The following is a 14,154-nucleotide window of genomic DNA, read 5'->3' on the forward strand; positions in this document are numbered from 1 at the left end:
AGAATTCAGAGGCACTGGAATTTTGGGTGTGAAAGAAAAACCCTAGTCTCTGAACCTCAAAACAAAGCTAATCTGTATTTAATATGGTTTGTGTTTGGTTTCGCATGATTATTTGTCCTACGCGAGAAAAAATTAACACGCGGAGACAGTTGTGAGATCCGTAACGTTCAGTTAGTGTTATGTTTCCTGTGTACCCACCCACACCCACCAGCCTTAAAACACAAGGTTCCCAAGAGGAGACACACAAACAGCAAAAGCAACCGAATTAACATGGAAGAAGAGAAGAAGCAAGAATTCGCCACTGAAGGAGAAGAAGATGACGACGGACCGCCGCCTGGATTCCAATGCATCATCACTCCACGGCCACCACAGGAGGAAAAGGCTGAAGCCGATGACGATGAAGAAGAAGATGGGCCACCGCCTGGGTTTCACTCCGTCGGTCCGAAACCCCCTCCGTCGCTTCCTCCTGGTTAGGAAAATAAGATAAAAATAAATTCTCGTTTCATGTAAATATCAGTTTATTTTCAGTCACCGTTTTGCTTCTTGCGTGCTCCTTTCTTGAATTTCACTTCATCTGCTATTTTTTTTTTTTTTGGATATGGACTTCACCTGCAATTTATGTCGGCTTATGTTGAACTCTTCAAGAAACTTACTTTGTTGATGTTGAAGCAATTGGATCTTTAAATAGTTCCAGGTTTGCATCAATCAGGAGAGGAGTTTGGGTTTTTTCTGACACCCTGTAGATGGAAGTTCAAGATTGTGATCTTTTGCTTACATTTCATTCTTTCATGAATATATTGACAGCAGATTTTGTTGATTCTGGTCATTGCTTATGCAAGTTTTCTGCTATGACTTTTTATAACGCGTTTAAGTTCAATGTATGTAACCTTACAAGGTCTGAGTCGCTTGTTCCTTACCATATGGCAATTCTGTTGTAGTGATGGATTTTAGTTGAACAGCTGAAAGGGTTTTCTTAAGTGCTTCTTAAACAGGATTGCTCACTGTGTTTGATCACATTGCGGCATCTCCTTGTTCAAGTGTTATGTTTTGTGCACGAAGTGTTACAATTGAATTTGATGGATTTCATCGTAATTGATTATCAATAAGATCGACATGCTGGATCCATCAATTTTTTTTTGCATGGGCGCCTGGAAAAGATAACATGCGTGATGGTTTTCATTTATGCTTTCAAGTTCCCTCTACATGTTGGGAAGAACTATTAGCAATTTATGTAATACCAGTTGGTTCTCCGGGCTGGGCTATGATTACCGTTCACCAATTCATGTCTGGTATTTCATCAGCCAAAAACTAAGAAAATGAACATCTGTTGATTCATGTTCTAGTTCTCCAGTAACCGTTCAGATCACAGGCCTTAATATCCCTGATTATTATCCTTCTCTGTTTCGCGTCATATATTTACTCTTTTATTTTTCAGGTCATAGTTTAAATCATTTTTCTATAGTACTACATTGAGCATGAAAGCTCTGTCTTCATTCAGATATGGCAAGGAGCAGCAAACAAGACGACATTGATGATGACGAAGATGGGCCACCACCAGGATGGGAGTTTAGCACTCTTGTAAATGCATTACCAAAACCTCTGTCAAACACAACAGGTCACATTTTTCTTTGGTTTTTAATGCGTTTAGCTTGTGAATAATGTTTAAGCAAATCTTCTGACATTCTAGTACCTGAGTTCGTAAATATACTCAATACTCCAATTGTTAAGTGAAAAGCATCTTTATTAATGGACCTTAATCGTGGTGATCTAAGAACTAAATCAGAAAATCAGAATTGCTTGTGGGTTGTTTTGCATGTTATCTCTTCTCTGAGCATAATAAATGTGCACAAATATTCAAAGGGGGATCTAGGTAATTGTCCTGACTCAATTACCTTGTTAGATTATTTGATGTTCTGTAAATTGAGATTGCATAAATTAGTAGAGCACTGAAGATCCACTGTAATTTTGTACATGTTCTGCAGCCTGTGGCTTTTAGTGAATTGAAATTATCCTTCTTTTTTTACATGTTTTTCCATGGACATATCAGATATAAAGACAGAGAGCAATGACGAATTAGATGAAGGGCCTCCACCTGGGTGGGAAACGGTGTTATCACATCAGATGCCACCACCACGCACACCACCATTGCAGCTATCATCAACTGTTTCTTCTAGTGAGTATTTCCTCTCACCCCTTTTGTATTTTTTCATTTTCCGATACTCCATATTCCAAATAGGGCTTAAATTAAGCTATTGGATATCTATCATTGTTGCTTAATTCGTTTATAGATGATAATGTAGGCATGCTTTGAACCGTTGAATTGAAATGCTAATCCAAACTGACACTAAACACAGGATATAATGCTTTTGGATTAAAATTTTGTAATAATACTGAAGCAAATTATCCCAGTTCACCCTTGTCACCATCTTCTGGGTGTGTCAAACTGATGTTATTGCTGCATTGCCTGTATTTATGTCGATTAATATTTTGAGCACAGAAGTGGAAAAAGCAGAATGTGGAGCAAGGTTAGTGCTGCAATTGACATAATCTAGCCAATACAAAGCCATAATTACTTCTGGATTTTTTTGAAGAGACTGATAATTCTAGGAGTATCTGTTATTTAGATTTCAGGATGTGTTCTTTTGAATGCTTCACACTCCTATTCCTCATATTGATTGGGTTTTGCCATCATGAAACCAGATCAGAGCTGAATTTTGTAAATTCATATGGAAGAAACACTCTTTGACTAATTCTGGAAGTGCGAGCGAGGGCATAGTCCCTGAATGTGCATGTTGAAAGAAGGAGTTTAGGAGTTTTTGCCCATTAAAACAACCACAAACTTCAACTAGTCACAAAAAAATAGATTTCTTGACAATGCGTAATAACTGCATCATGAAATTGCTTGGTGAATAATATCAGCTATAGCTAACATGTGTACTCCTGTAGATATTGAAATGGGGAGTAAACAAAATATTACAAGAAATGATGAAGTGCTTCCATCAGCGTCACAAGGCACCACCACGCCCAGGCATTCCTCACCAGCTACACCACTAATACACCAGCTGCCATCTTCAGAACTGCCTGGTGGTATGTCTGTCAAACATCTCACTATGATAATAGAAGTTTATAGTTTAGATACAATTGACTTCATTACATGATTCTTAATCCTATATTTGTATTTCTGAGATCTCTTCTAGCTTTTCTGTACCAGACAAATACCCGTCTTATGATTGTCTAGATGTACTCAGATTTGCAAAGTTCTGCTCTTTAAGATGATACATACTATAATGATTGCCCATGAGAAAGCACAACCTGTTCGAATAGCATTTTTCACAAATTATATATGCTACTTTGAAAATATTCTGCTAGGAGGTAATAGTTTGCGCAATGGAGCTGCTTGGCATCGATTATCTTGCATATTCAGCTGATCCTTTCAGTTGCTGCTTATTCAGATAAAGGGAAGAAAGAAGAAGAGAAAAGAACTGGTGACAAAAGGCCAACTTCTGGGCACCAACCTGTGTCTCCACGACAACAGCTTCCATCATCTACACGCCCGGCTACACCTGCCACAGTGTCATCATCTTCAGGTGAGTTCATGTATTCTTGATTTTCCTTTTCCACCCTCACAATATTTTCAGCTTGAATCCCGGTTTTTACCTGTTGTGCTGTGACAGCTGCCGGGTGAATTTCTAGCATGCATAGTTTTTTCAGGTTGAGATGAAAGAAGTTGCTACTGCATCTGAAACTTCCATTTCCATTTAGGACCATTTCTTGAAAATGAAATTATAGATTTAGAGTTCCATTGTTATTATTTTTTCCAAGCAGTTCAGGTTATGGCTTCCAATTATACTTTCACATCTATGCAAAAATCACTGTACACAATTTTGGTTCATTAACCTTTATGTCTACAAGAAATGAGTTGAATTAATTCCATTTAGGGAAAAATGCAAGCAAACCCCTTGTGATATCGCAAATGAGCAAATTACTCCCTTATGAAAAAACAAATAGCGATCTTCCTTTATTTTTTAAAATACAACAATTTACCTTCCTATGTTTTTTAAAATGTAGTAATTTACCTCCCTGTATAAGGAGGTAAATTTCTTTCTTTTAAAAAGTACATGGGGGTAAATTGCTATATTTTTTTCATCGGGGGTAATATACTCATTTTCAATATCACAGGGGGTAAATTGCTATTCACCCATTCCATTTAGTAAGGACTTGGGGTGTTTGGTATCACAAGGCAGGCGTAATTGCAGACAATGCCTTGAGCTATGTCTTCTAGATACTGTATTATAGAATGAACATAGAATCCTTGTTTCTGTAGAGCAGCTTTCAGTACATGTGCTTATGAAAGGAAACATTATGTTGATGCAGAAAGGGCTCAGCTAGTTTGTGGTACTTGCCGCAAATTGTGTTTGTATCCACGAGGAGCAAAATGGGTCCAGTGTCCAGGATGCCGGGAAGTCAATTTTGTCCTTGAAGGTTAGCTTTGCCTTTTGCAGAAGATGATCTATTTCAATGAAATATTCATCATTGCGTCAATTCCTTGATTAATGCTCCCTGACTAGCTTCTCTTTTAGATGACCTATAAGGTTGTCTTTATCCTAATGATGGTCAGTTCTGGTGGCCGTAGACTCTGTTTCATTTAAATCCAACGAAATCTCATATAAAGACGGATAATTAGAGGATTGCACTGCTTGCTAATTCATTTGGAATGATTACCAGAAGAAATTTTCCGTTGGTATTTAGAATGGCTTGCTATGTTTTGGGTATGGCTTCGTTTGACATTTCTTGGATTTCACCCTTGCTTTGCAGCTCATGACATTGGCCAAGTTAAGTGCGGAGGGTGCTCGGTGTTGCTTATGTACCCCCATGGATCACCAGCAGTTCAATGTACTACTTGCCATTTTGTGACGGAAATTGGAGTACGTATCTCTTCCTTACCAGAAGTCGTTACCTAGAGTTTGAGGAATAAAACTATAGATAATTGCTTGAAATCCAGGATTAACTGCTTTCTCATGCAAATTCCTATATGGTATGAATAGTTGGAGGAAATTTATTGATTAGTTAATCTTGTTTCAATTGAATATATGAGGTCAGGAGAAATGAATATACCCTACTTATGAAAACTCTAGTTGGAAGTCTTTATCTCGGTAGATTCCCTTAAAACTTGACTCGAAGTGGAACTTATGGTTCACAATTCTTTTCTCTGACGTGTAGGCCCACAATAGGCGACCTCCTCTGTCTGTTCAGCATGCCCAGGCCCAGAGACGGCGTCGTCCCAACCGAGCTCGTTAGTCTCTGCTCTTTGTATTTTGATCTATTAGCTGATGACATCTTTCTCGATCTCCAGCTAAGAGAGATCATTTGTACCATTTTAGAGAAATGAGTGGTAGCCCAAAGCTTGGAGGAAACCCTTTGTACTTGAATATATTGGGGGTTATTGGCTTAGTGTGAACATGGATCGAGCTTAGGCTATATTTGCTGTTTCTTTCAATCTTGTTGATGTGCAAGAAATTGATGGATAAAGCTATATGTGAGTTTTCATGACTCAGGTTTAATTCTGCGGACACTCTCATTATGGTATGGTATATTCGCCGAGCATGCGAACCGTAAGTATGGAAAGCTTGGTGGAGAAGTGGACTCAGTTTTTGCGCTGGAATTGACTGATAAAAGCCATACATAGTCAATTCTGAAAACTATTGGATCCCCATCATCTGATAAGATACCAATGCTTGAAAAGTACTTTTTAATTTTCAACTTTACAAAAATATTTTTAAAGTGTTTGAAATGTCAGTTTTTGCTAATAAAACGATTAAAAAAATATTTTTAAGCGAATGCTCTAGCTGCTTTCTGTAAATAAATTTTATTTTATTTTTATTATATTAATCTTAATTCAAATTTATTATTTTTAAAAATATATATTTAAAGCTGATATTAAATTTTTAAATAATTTGAGTAGTTTAATTATAATTAAATTTATACTTTTACATATTTGTTATTTTAATATTTTTATATTTAATTTGCGTTTTGTTCACATATTATATTTGATTAATTAATAAAATGAGTTTCTTGGCAATCATGCAAGTTTAATTATTGTGTATAAATCAATAACTATATTATTGAGTGAGAGTATCATTAAATTAAATATAATTTTTAATATTCTTAAAAAATTAAATATAAAATATAGTAATTAAAATAACTTTTTTTTGTGGGAAAATAATATTATTGACAAACAACAATTAAAATAAAAAGCAAAAAATAGTATTTTTTTAACAAAAAAGGGATAGAACGGTTTTTAATCAATTAAGTTTGTTTTATAAGTGAATTTTTTTTAAACATTTAGTTTTTATCTATTTTTCACTCTATTTTTACAAGTATTATTCATTTTTAATTCTACTATAATATTCAAATTTTTTTAAAAAATTAATTTTCTAAAAGTAGAAGTTTAATGTGCACGAATTCTTGCTTTTTATTACAACGGGGTTGGGGGGAGGGGGTGTGCATTGAGGATTAAGGTGCATATGGGTTCAACAGGATCTATCATGAATCAAATATTGATGGCAGAGTTGAAATAGGCAGCAATCCTTGCAGATGCTAAACCAGAGACCAACTTACCTTAATTTCTTGGGTCACACCAAAATGATGTTCCTTATATTATGAACATCTCTATAATATGAAAACGTCTGAGAAGTTGAAGTTTGCTTTTTCTTGCACCTCTTTCTCAGCCATCATCATGTTTTCATGCAGTTGCGCTCAACTTGTCTATATAAATCCTCCTTCCATGCTCCCACTTCATCACTTGATATCTTCTTTATGAAAATGGCAGCACCAAAATGGCCTTGCTTCGCATTAATGGCACTCCTAAGCTTAGCACTGTGCTCTGCCCACCGGGTCCAAGTTTCCACCTTTTCCATGCCCGACGCAGGAATCGCCGCTGAGCCTGATCCAGATCCACCCAGGAGTGACCCTGCAGGCGTAGCATGGAGCGGTCATACTCACACCGGAGGCGGCGGAGGAATGGGAGGTGGCTGGGGTGTAGGCACGCCAGGTGATGGTGCAGGTTATGGTCATGGGGGTGGAGGTGGAGGTGGGGGAGGTGGTTGGAGCGGAAGCACACCAGGTTACGGTGGTGGTAGTGGTGGTGGTTATGGTCATGGAGGTGGCGGCGGTGGTTATGGTCATGGGGGTGGCGACGACGGCGGCTATAATGGTGGAGGTGGAGGTGGAGGTGGAGGCGACAGTGGAGGAGGGGGCTACGGCTACGGTGGTGGTTCCGGTGGGAGTCCATGGATGCCGCCGGCAGGTGACCCTTTCCATTGCCAACCTATCCCCTGCGGCAATCCCTATGGTTGCCCTGGATTTACAATATACTTAAACCACCATCAGCACCATGGATCAGGTTCTGGTATGGCCAAGAACGTGAATCATGATCATCATGATGAAGATGGGATGACCCCTTAATCCTAATACTCATACCTACAAATGGTGTCAAGTCATTCTGTAAAGCAGAGAATGGCTGTTAAGTATTTGTAATAAGACATCATTCACTCTTTCTCTTTCTCATTTTCACTATATTATAATTTGTTACTACTTCCCAACTTTAATCCCCAAATCTCAAAATTAGGAGGAATTATATTTTCTGTTCCAGGTACCATTGTATTTTTTTTTTTTATTTCAATTAAAATATAGCCGTCATGTGTTAATTAATTTGTTTTAAAAATTACAGATATAATATGCATATATTAAATGAAAAAAATAGATGCAATATGATTTAAAATAAAATATTCATGAATGGGCCTATTTTTTTAACAGTACAAGTCCAGCCCATTATAGACTTCACTTATGGGCTCACTTGACTTATATATTTTTGGGCCCATTTTGGACTTGTAGCCCAACCCATTAGAAATGGATGAGGCCCAGTTTGACAGAGAAGCGAAATAACCAAAACAGCCTCGTTGCCTTGACTCATGGGGACCGGCCCCTCTTATGCTCTCTTTCCGCATTAATTGCAATATTTTTCGTCGTCTTTTTGGTTAAAAGAAAACAAGATTTCATACAGAAGAAGAGAGAGAGGAGGAGAAGGAAGGTAAACCAGAGAATTGAGGTGAGCAAGAACACAAAGAAGAATGATTACAGATCAATGGACGCCTCCCTGCAACAGCCAATGCACCCACAAATACGCAGCTCTCATGCAAATCCCATGTATCTTTGTTTCTATCTTTCAATCGCATGAATTTGATTTATGCATATGATTGTGTATGGCTGAATTCTAGCCTTTGTTGTTGCTTTTATCTGAACTCTGTTGTTTTGTTTCGGGGAATCGTAATGAATTCTGGTTTTTGATGTGTTCCGGATTATGTCGAGCTATTCTACCCATGTATGGTGCTCTCGAACTTTTTGTAAATGGTTGGAGGATTCGAGAATCTGGGTGCTTTTCAGGGGAAATTTTGGGACTGGCTCGGGTGCTTTCATGATATGGTGTTTGCCCAATATCGAATGGGAGGATTGAGGATTTGTTATTCATATTGATTACAATGGTTTTTTTGGGTGCGCAATTGTTTCTTGATGTGTCGTTTCCTGAATAAACGCCCGATAGGTTGCATATAGTTCTCGGGTTCTGCCCGCAAAATTTGATCTTCAAGTTTGAACCTTTAAGCAAACAGCAGTAACAGCTACCAGTATTTTATGTAGAAGTGTGTAGGGTAGGTTGTGACAGGATGGTGTTTTCATACAAACCTGGTAATTTTTTGTGAATCACTATTCTTGTTGGCTTGCCTTGATGCAACTCCTGTCATATCAATCTGGTGTCTGAACTGGGAAATGAATCCTGATATGGTACATGAATGCCTTGTCCCTACAAAGTTGGTCTCGAACAACCAGAATCTTGTCCTGGACTGTGCTACTTTGGTTCTTTATCCATAAAGAGTGCAAAACTTCTATGAGCAAAACATTTTGGTTCTCCTTCGAAGAATACAAAGATATTCAATCTCAATACTATAAACGGAAAGAGTAGAAAAAGGAAGAAAATTTCCTTTGCTATCAACGGAGCTGCTCTTTGGTTTAATCTAAGAAGCCAATACGTGAGATTGGTGGTTAATAACGAAAAATTTCAATGTCTACTTATCTTTAATGTCGACATCTATAGTTTGTTAACATTTCATGGTGTATTTTGCTTTTGTCAGTTCCATTTTAATGGTTGACAAGCATTTCTTTTTCTGGGTTTGCATATTTATGTGGCATATTTGACTAACCACATTATGGGATGTTATAGGGAGAGTATTTTGCAAAAAAGGGTGTGATGCTGATGGTGACACATGGGACGAGTGTAAGTTTGAATTTCCATTTCGATAAGAACTAATGATGAGACCATGTTTTAAGCAACAGTTATTTTCAGATGTCATATCTTCATGTACAGGATATGGCCTGTATATACTCTGTCTTTGATACATGTTAAGCCAGAAACTTTTTCAGAAAATAGTATGTTCATTATTATGGCATGCTTGCTTCAAAGTTTATGAGCTCCACTGAAATATCTTAACAATTTGTTTTGTTTACCGAGTTTAATCATGCTTTATTGAAAAACTATTGGCTAAGGAGAGTTATCATCTTCAAAAAAATTAATGAATGCCCTTTCAAGATACAGGTTTAGGAGAGTGTGATGAGATGTGCTACAAAGACCCGGTCCTGAAGGACAAACAATGGAGTGCTTATATTGATCGCTCTCCTGGTTCTGCCAGCTACTCTGAGGTTACCTTTCAAACTGTCTCTGTGCTTCACAACTTCTCATGTGTCATTTTGTCATTATTTGGAAATGGTGGTTGTTCATAATTTGGTTAGCTAGTCACTTCTCTTTTGGCAGTAAAGCGTGCTACCAAGAATTATCATTCTGTTTTAGTAGTAACATACATTTAATTTGCTCCTTTTCTGCACGACAGGAATGCTTTCGTGCTTGCGTGGCCGGCTGTGGTTACAAGGTCTGTTCAAGCCTATCAGTTCAGCTTGTTACTTTATAAATTCTGTGCTAAAATTCATGTTCAAAACTAAATTGGTAAGGATAATTAAGATTATAGGGAGAATTCACATCGGATGTTAAAGCTCTGGGCTTGACTTCTCCTGCTGTTATTGAAAGAATAACCTTGACTAGTGCTTCTTCAGAAGTAACGTGCCGCATGCTGCTTAATTGGATTCTTCAAGTGCTTAGACATCCGGGAGTTTCTTTGATTATGATAAAGAACACATTTGTTGACACCATCATGCATTCTCCTTCTTTTTCAAAGAAAAAATACAAATCAGCTGCTCTAAAATGACTTGTCCATTTCCAAAATTACTTGGAAGTTATTTCGCACTTCAAAACTTTTATTGGCTTCTTTTGTTTTGTCAAAAAGTTTTTGGTTCTGCAGCAAACTTGTGAAATAAGAACATGACAGGCATTCTTGGGATCAAGAAACTAAAACATAGGGGCCTTCAGAATTCTGGAGATTAACGGAAAATCTTTTTGTTATGAACTTTTGCTTTATATATGACACTGCATATAAAGCCAGTTTCTATCCTTAACACAATATTCTCTTCCGCACGACCACTTTTCTTGCACATATGATCAGCAATTTTTGTTATCTATGCTTATGAAGCACATATTTAGGTATGCACTCAGATAGCATTGTTCTTTTTGTTTGCAGTTTGATATTCCTGCTGAGACAATCAATCAAGTTCATTCAAGACCCCCGAAGCCTCCACCTGGAGAGAAACCAGCACCGCCTGCCACACCCACTACAGATGAGATGCCTAGCACTTCTGCATAGTGAGACAATTGCTGCTTTTGACAAACTTCGCACGGAGCCTAAAATATATACACCTTCATAGGACTGTCCTGGGGAATTCTTTCAGGCAAAAGCAAACAACAGAAGAATTGTATTATTTAGGTTCGATAGTTTCTTCTTCAGGTTCACTGAAATTAGGTTCACTTGTATTATTTAGATTCCTTGGTCTCATTTCAGGTTCTTTGAACTGAACTGCCCCAGCATAAAACAGTCTGGGGATTTTTTATTTCCATGATGAATTATGGGAGATAACCAAGAATATTCGCATTTTTTATTTTTCTTGGACTAAGTAACGAGCCTCAAACATCTGCATTATTATGAATTTTGTGCTAAAACTATACATTTGCTAATGGATTTCTGGGTGCAAATGCGCCCGCCTAAGTGAATGTTCTGTTTCATCAAGTAGATAAATAAATTTTGAAAATTTCGTCATCGCTGATTAAGATGTATTCTTAAAAATAAAATTGAAAATTTTTTCATCACTGATAAAGATGTATTCTTAATGTTTCATTTTTCAAAATAGGTGGATTGATTAAAAATTTTGACACAACAGTTATGATGCTGCCCAGGATCGAACTGGGGACCTTTAGTGTGTAAGACTAACGTGATAACCACTACACCACAACATCTGCTACACTACTCGCCTGTTGATAAAATAAATTGGGAGATGTCTTTCCGTTCACGACTACACTAAATATCGCATGATTCAATTTTCAACGGCTTCTGAACTGCAAGGAGTTGCGCTAAGTTACTTTTCAGAAGTACTACATTCCACTGCTGGTTTATGAAGTAAGAGCTGCAATGATAATGAAGCCATCCACAAGAAAGACCCTCCTCCCTACTATGTATAACAGCTGGGTAGGAATGGCATGAAAAGCGTTGTATAGAATCCCTAGAGAAATAATATCTTTTACATTAAGGAAAAATTTAAAGGTACAATCCAACTGAATTCTATTTGTTCAATGAAATCTTAATAGCATCGAGATTTTCGTACACAGCTAAACTGCCAATAGAACACTCTCTCATATACGTTGATCCTTCAAAATGATACAAACAATCAGAGCCAGAAAGAATGACCAAGTCTTAATAGCATCGAGATTTTCGTACACAGCTAAACTGCCAATAGAACACTCTCTCATATACGTTGATCCTTCAAAATGATACAAACAATCAGAGCCAGAAAGAATGACCAAGTCTCGCATCTAATCTGTAAAATGAGGGTATGAGGACTTTAAATTTCACACTTGGAGCACCTATTCAGATTTCTTCAGGGACTTGGTTGATAGATTTCTCTTCATCCGGCTAAATGGGCCTACTGCCCTATCCATAATGTACATGTAGATGACCTGGCTCCAAGATCTATAAGAATCCAAATTCTCATAGAACTCTGGTGCAATCTCCCTCACCTTGTGAAGCTTGCTCCCTGGTATTCTTGGGAAATCATGGTGCTCATTGTGGTAGCCTACGCTCCATGTCATAAGGTTCAGAGGACCATAGTAAGAGTAGGTTTCTTGATCTGGATTAAAAACATAGTGTTCTGAGATAAAGTGGCCAGCCATTGGGTGCATTCCACCTCCAACAAAGGTAGACAAAATCAAATAACCCAAAGCCTTCCAGCCCCAGAAATGAACCAGAGCAACATCAAGGGCCAGTTGGATAATCAAATTAACAAATTCCCATATGCCAGGAGGTTTTGGTTTGAGAAAGAGTGGTCGAAGAGCATAAAAAAATAGTTGGAAAATGACCCATATTGATTTTGAGACAACATTTGTTACCAGCTTGGCTTCCGTGAGGCTTGGAACGTCCATATCGACTCCATCCACCCCTTGGTAGCGATGGTGCTCAAGATGATATTTTTGAAAAGTGACAGACATGGGTACACCAATAGGAAGGTTAGCAAAAATCCCCAGCCATCGGTTGTAGACTGGAGTCGAGAAGGCTAAGTTGTGGCTAAGCTCATGAATGGCCAAGAAGAGATTGTGATTGAGAAAAGAACCAAAAAAATAAGCCACTATAAGTATCTTCATCCAAGATGCATTGTATAGGAAGGTTGCAGTCCATAGCTGAAGCAATACAACTGCAGCAATCTGCAATGTACAAAATCAGGAAACATGAACCACAGCATTTAACTTGGATCTTATGCACTACAAAAATTTAAATGCACTTTATGGCATTGACAAGAATTTAGAAAATAAAAAGGTGACGAACCCATAAGAAACAGTCTTGATTCATATAACTAGTTAATCTTATTGCTAATTGGACGGAACAGATCTCTCTTCACTATTTCCAACCAAAGCAGATCTCTCTTCACTATTTTCCACCAGCATTCCAAATTCCCTATACACATTTACCTAGATAATAAGGTCAAAATATGCAGTCTGGAAGCAAAATAGTGATCCTCCATTCTAAATAATTATATATTTTGAGTTTGAGATATATGACCATATATCGGAAAACAAAAAAGAAGTCGAAGACAATTAGACACATTATCTTGCCTTCACCTGAACAGAAAAACTGAATCTCTTATCCCGCCAATGATTTCAACCATCGTGGATGGGGTGGCCACAAATGTCTCAATTACTTTGAATCAACTGAGAAAGTTGAATCTACATATAAAAGAGGCCTAACTAATTTTTTGCAAAGCGATAATGTGACCAGCAAAAAGTAGAAGCTATCGTTTCTTTGTTTCGGTTAGTCATTTTCCTCTTGCAGTTGTGAGAGGGTAGGTTCGAGGTGGTTCATGATGTGATGCAACCAAAATCCCATAAAAGATGATAAATTCTAATGGAAAAAAAGACAAATTATCAAAATTAAATGCGCGAGAGAATGCCGGCAATGTTGCATACAAAACCACATGTAAACCAACAATACCACAGCGGCCAGTAGAATAAGACAACAAAACAGTTCAGCAAATTCAAAAACCACCACAATCAGAATGTAGCTGAACGAAAACAATATGAACAAACACAAATACACGAAAGATTCACAATGTAAGCTCCCTAACAAGAAAAGAAAAAGGTACCTTAAGGAAAGCAAAGGGGTCAGGGCCGAAGAGGTGTTTGATTTGAGGGTATTGAGAGAGGATCTGCCGTCTGCGGGAAGCATGCGGCTCGTCTGTGTATGACCAGAAGAAATCCGTAGCCATTGTTTCTTCTTCGTCTTCGCCTCTCTGTTTCCCACCGTACCCCATGTCTGCCCCCCCTCTCTCTCTCTCTCTATCTGTTGGTCTTTTGTTTGTCGGAGATCCTCTCACTCTCTTTGATTGGGGCTTATGATTTTCATTTGGACGAGTGGTGGGTGCTCTTTTCCACTTATGCCCCTGCCCCATGTGGAT

At 37.8% G+C, this 14,154-nt stretch overlaps 3 protein-coding genes and 1 non-coding gene across 4 annotated transcripts; 2 read left to right on the forward strand and 2 right to left on the reverse strand.

Annotated features, from left to right (window-relative positions):
- Window positions 1-117: 117 nt before the first annotated feature.
- On the forward strand, window positions 118-5,564 carry LOC105167908 (uncharacterized). Its single transcript, XM_088883402.1, has 8 exons — window positions 118-469; window positions 1,499-1,615; window positions 2,048-2,173; window positions 2,947-3,087; window positions 3,453-3,587; window positions 4,375-4,482; window positions 4,816-4,925; window positions 5,221-5,564. Exons 1-8 carry the CDS (start codon window positions 271-273, stop codon window positions 5,296-5,298), a joined length of 1,014 nt encoding a protein of 337 aa, XP_088739528.1. The 5' UTR covers window positions 118-270; the 3' UTR covers window positions 5,299-5,564.
- Window positions 5,565-8,010: 2,446 nt separating this feature from the next.
- On the forward strand, window positions 8,011-11,109 carry LOC105167909 (defensin-like protein). Its single transcript, XM_088883165.1, has 5 exons — window positions 8,011-8,205; window positions 9,275-9,328; window positions 9,647-9,750; window positions 9,939-9,977; window positions 10,680-11,109. Exons 1-5 carry the CDS (start codon window positions 8,130-8,132, stop codon window positions 10,800-10,802), a joined length of 396 nt encoding a protein of 131 aa, XP_088739291.1. The 5' UTR covers window positions 8,011-8,129; the 3' UTR covers window positions 10,803-11,109.
- A 267-nt stretch (window positions 11,110-11,376) lies between these two features.
- TRNAV-UAC (transfer RNA valine (anticodon UAC)) lies at window positions 11,377-11,449 on the reverse strand. The gene has a single exon. It is a non-coding gene; the product is annotated as a tRNA-Val (tRNA).
- A 264-nt stretch (window positions 11,450-11,713) lies between these two features.
- On the reverse strand, window positions 11,714-14,074 carry LOC105167910 (sphingolipid delta(4)-desaturase DES1-like). Its single transcript, XM_011087777.3, has 2 exons — window positions 13,843-14,074; window positions 11,714-12,907 (listed from the first exon to the last, which is right to left on the reverse strand). Exons 1-2 carry the CDS (start codon window positions 14,008-14,010, stop codon window positions 12,074-12,076), a joined length of 1,002 nt encoding a protein of 333 aa, XP_011086079.1. The 5' UTR covers window positions 14,011-14,074; the 3' UTR covers window positions 11,714-12,073.
- Window positions 14,075-14,154: the final 80 nt, after the last annotated feature.

The sequence above is a fragment of the Sesamum indicum genome, linkage group LG8, assembly GCF_026168435.1.
Source record: "Sesamum indicum cultivar Baizhima isolate 11 linkage group LG8, ASM2616843v1, whole genome shotgun sequence".
NCBI classification, from domain to species: domain Eukaryota; kingdom Viridiplantae; phylum Streptophyta; class Magnoliopsida; order Lamiales; family Pedaliaceae; genus Sesamum; species Sesamum indicum.

Bases quoted from the DNA above. Each gene is read 5' to 3' on its own strand.
- LOC105167909 (XM_088883165.1), top strand. From the start codon at position 8,130: ATGATTACAGATCAATGGACGCCTCCCTGCAACAGCCAATGCACCCAC. The intron at 9,329-9,646 runs GTAAGTTTGAAT...TTCAAGATACAG, and splicing joins TGGTGACACATGGGACGAGT to GTTTAGGAGAGTGTGATGAG. The intron at 9,978-10,679 runs GTCTGTTCAAGC...TTTTGTTTGCAG, and splicing joins TGGCCGGCTGTGGTTACAAG to TTTGATATTCCTGCTGAGAC.
- LOC105167908 (XM_088883402.1), top strand. From the start codon at position 271: ATGGAAGAAGAGAAGAAGCAAGAATTCGCCACTGAAGGAGAAGAAGAT. The intron at 1,616-2,047 runs GTCACATTTTTC...TGGACATATCAG, and splicing joins ACCTCTGTCAAACACAACAG to ATATAAAGACAGAGAGCAAT. The intron at 3,088-3,452 runs GTATGTCTGTCA...CTGCTTATTCAG, and splicing joins ATCTTCAGAACTGCCTGGTG to ATAAAGGGAAGAAAGAAGAA.
- LOC105167910 (XM_011087777.3), bottom strand. From the start codon at position 14,010: ATGGGGTACGGTGGGAAACAGAGAGGCGAAGACGAAGAAGAAACAATG. The intron at 12,908-13,842 runs GTACCTTTTTCT...TGTACATTGCAG, and splicing joins ACCCCTTTGCTTTCCTTAAG to ATTGCTGCAGTTGTATTGCT.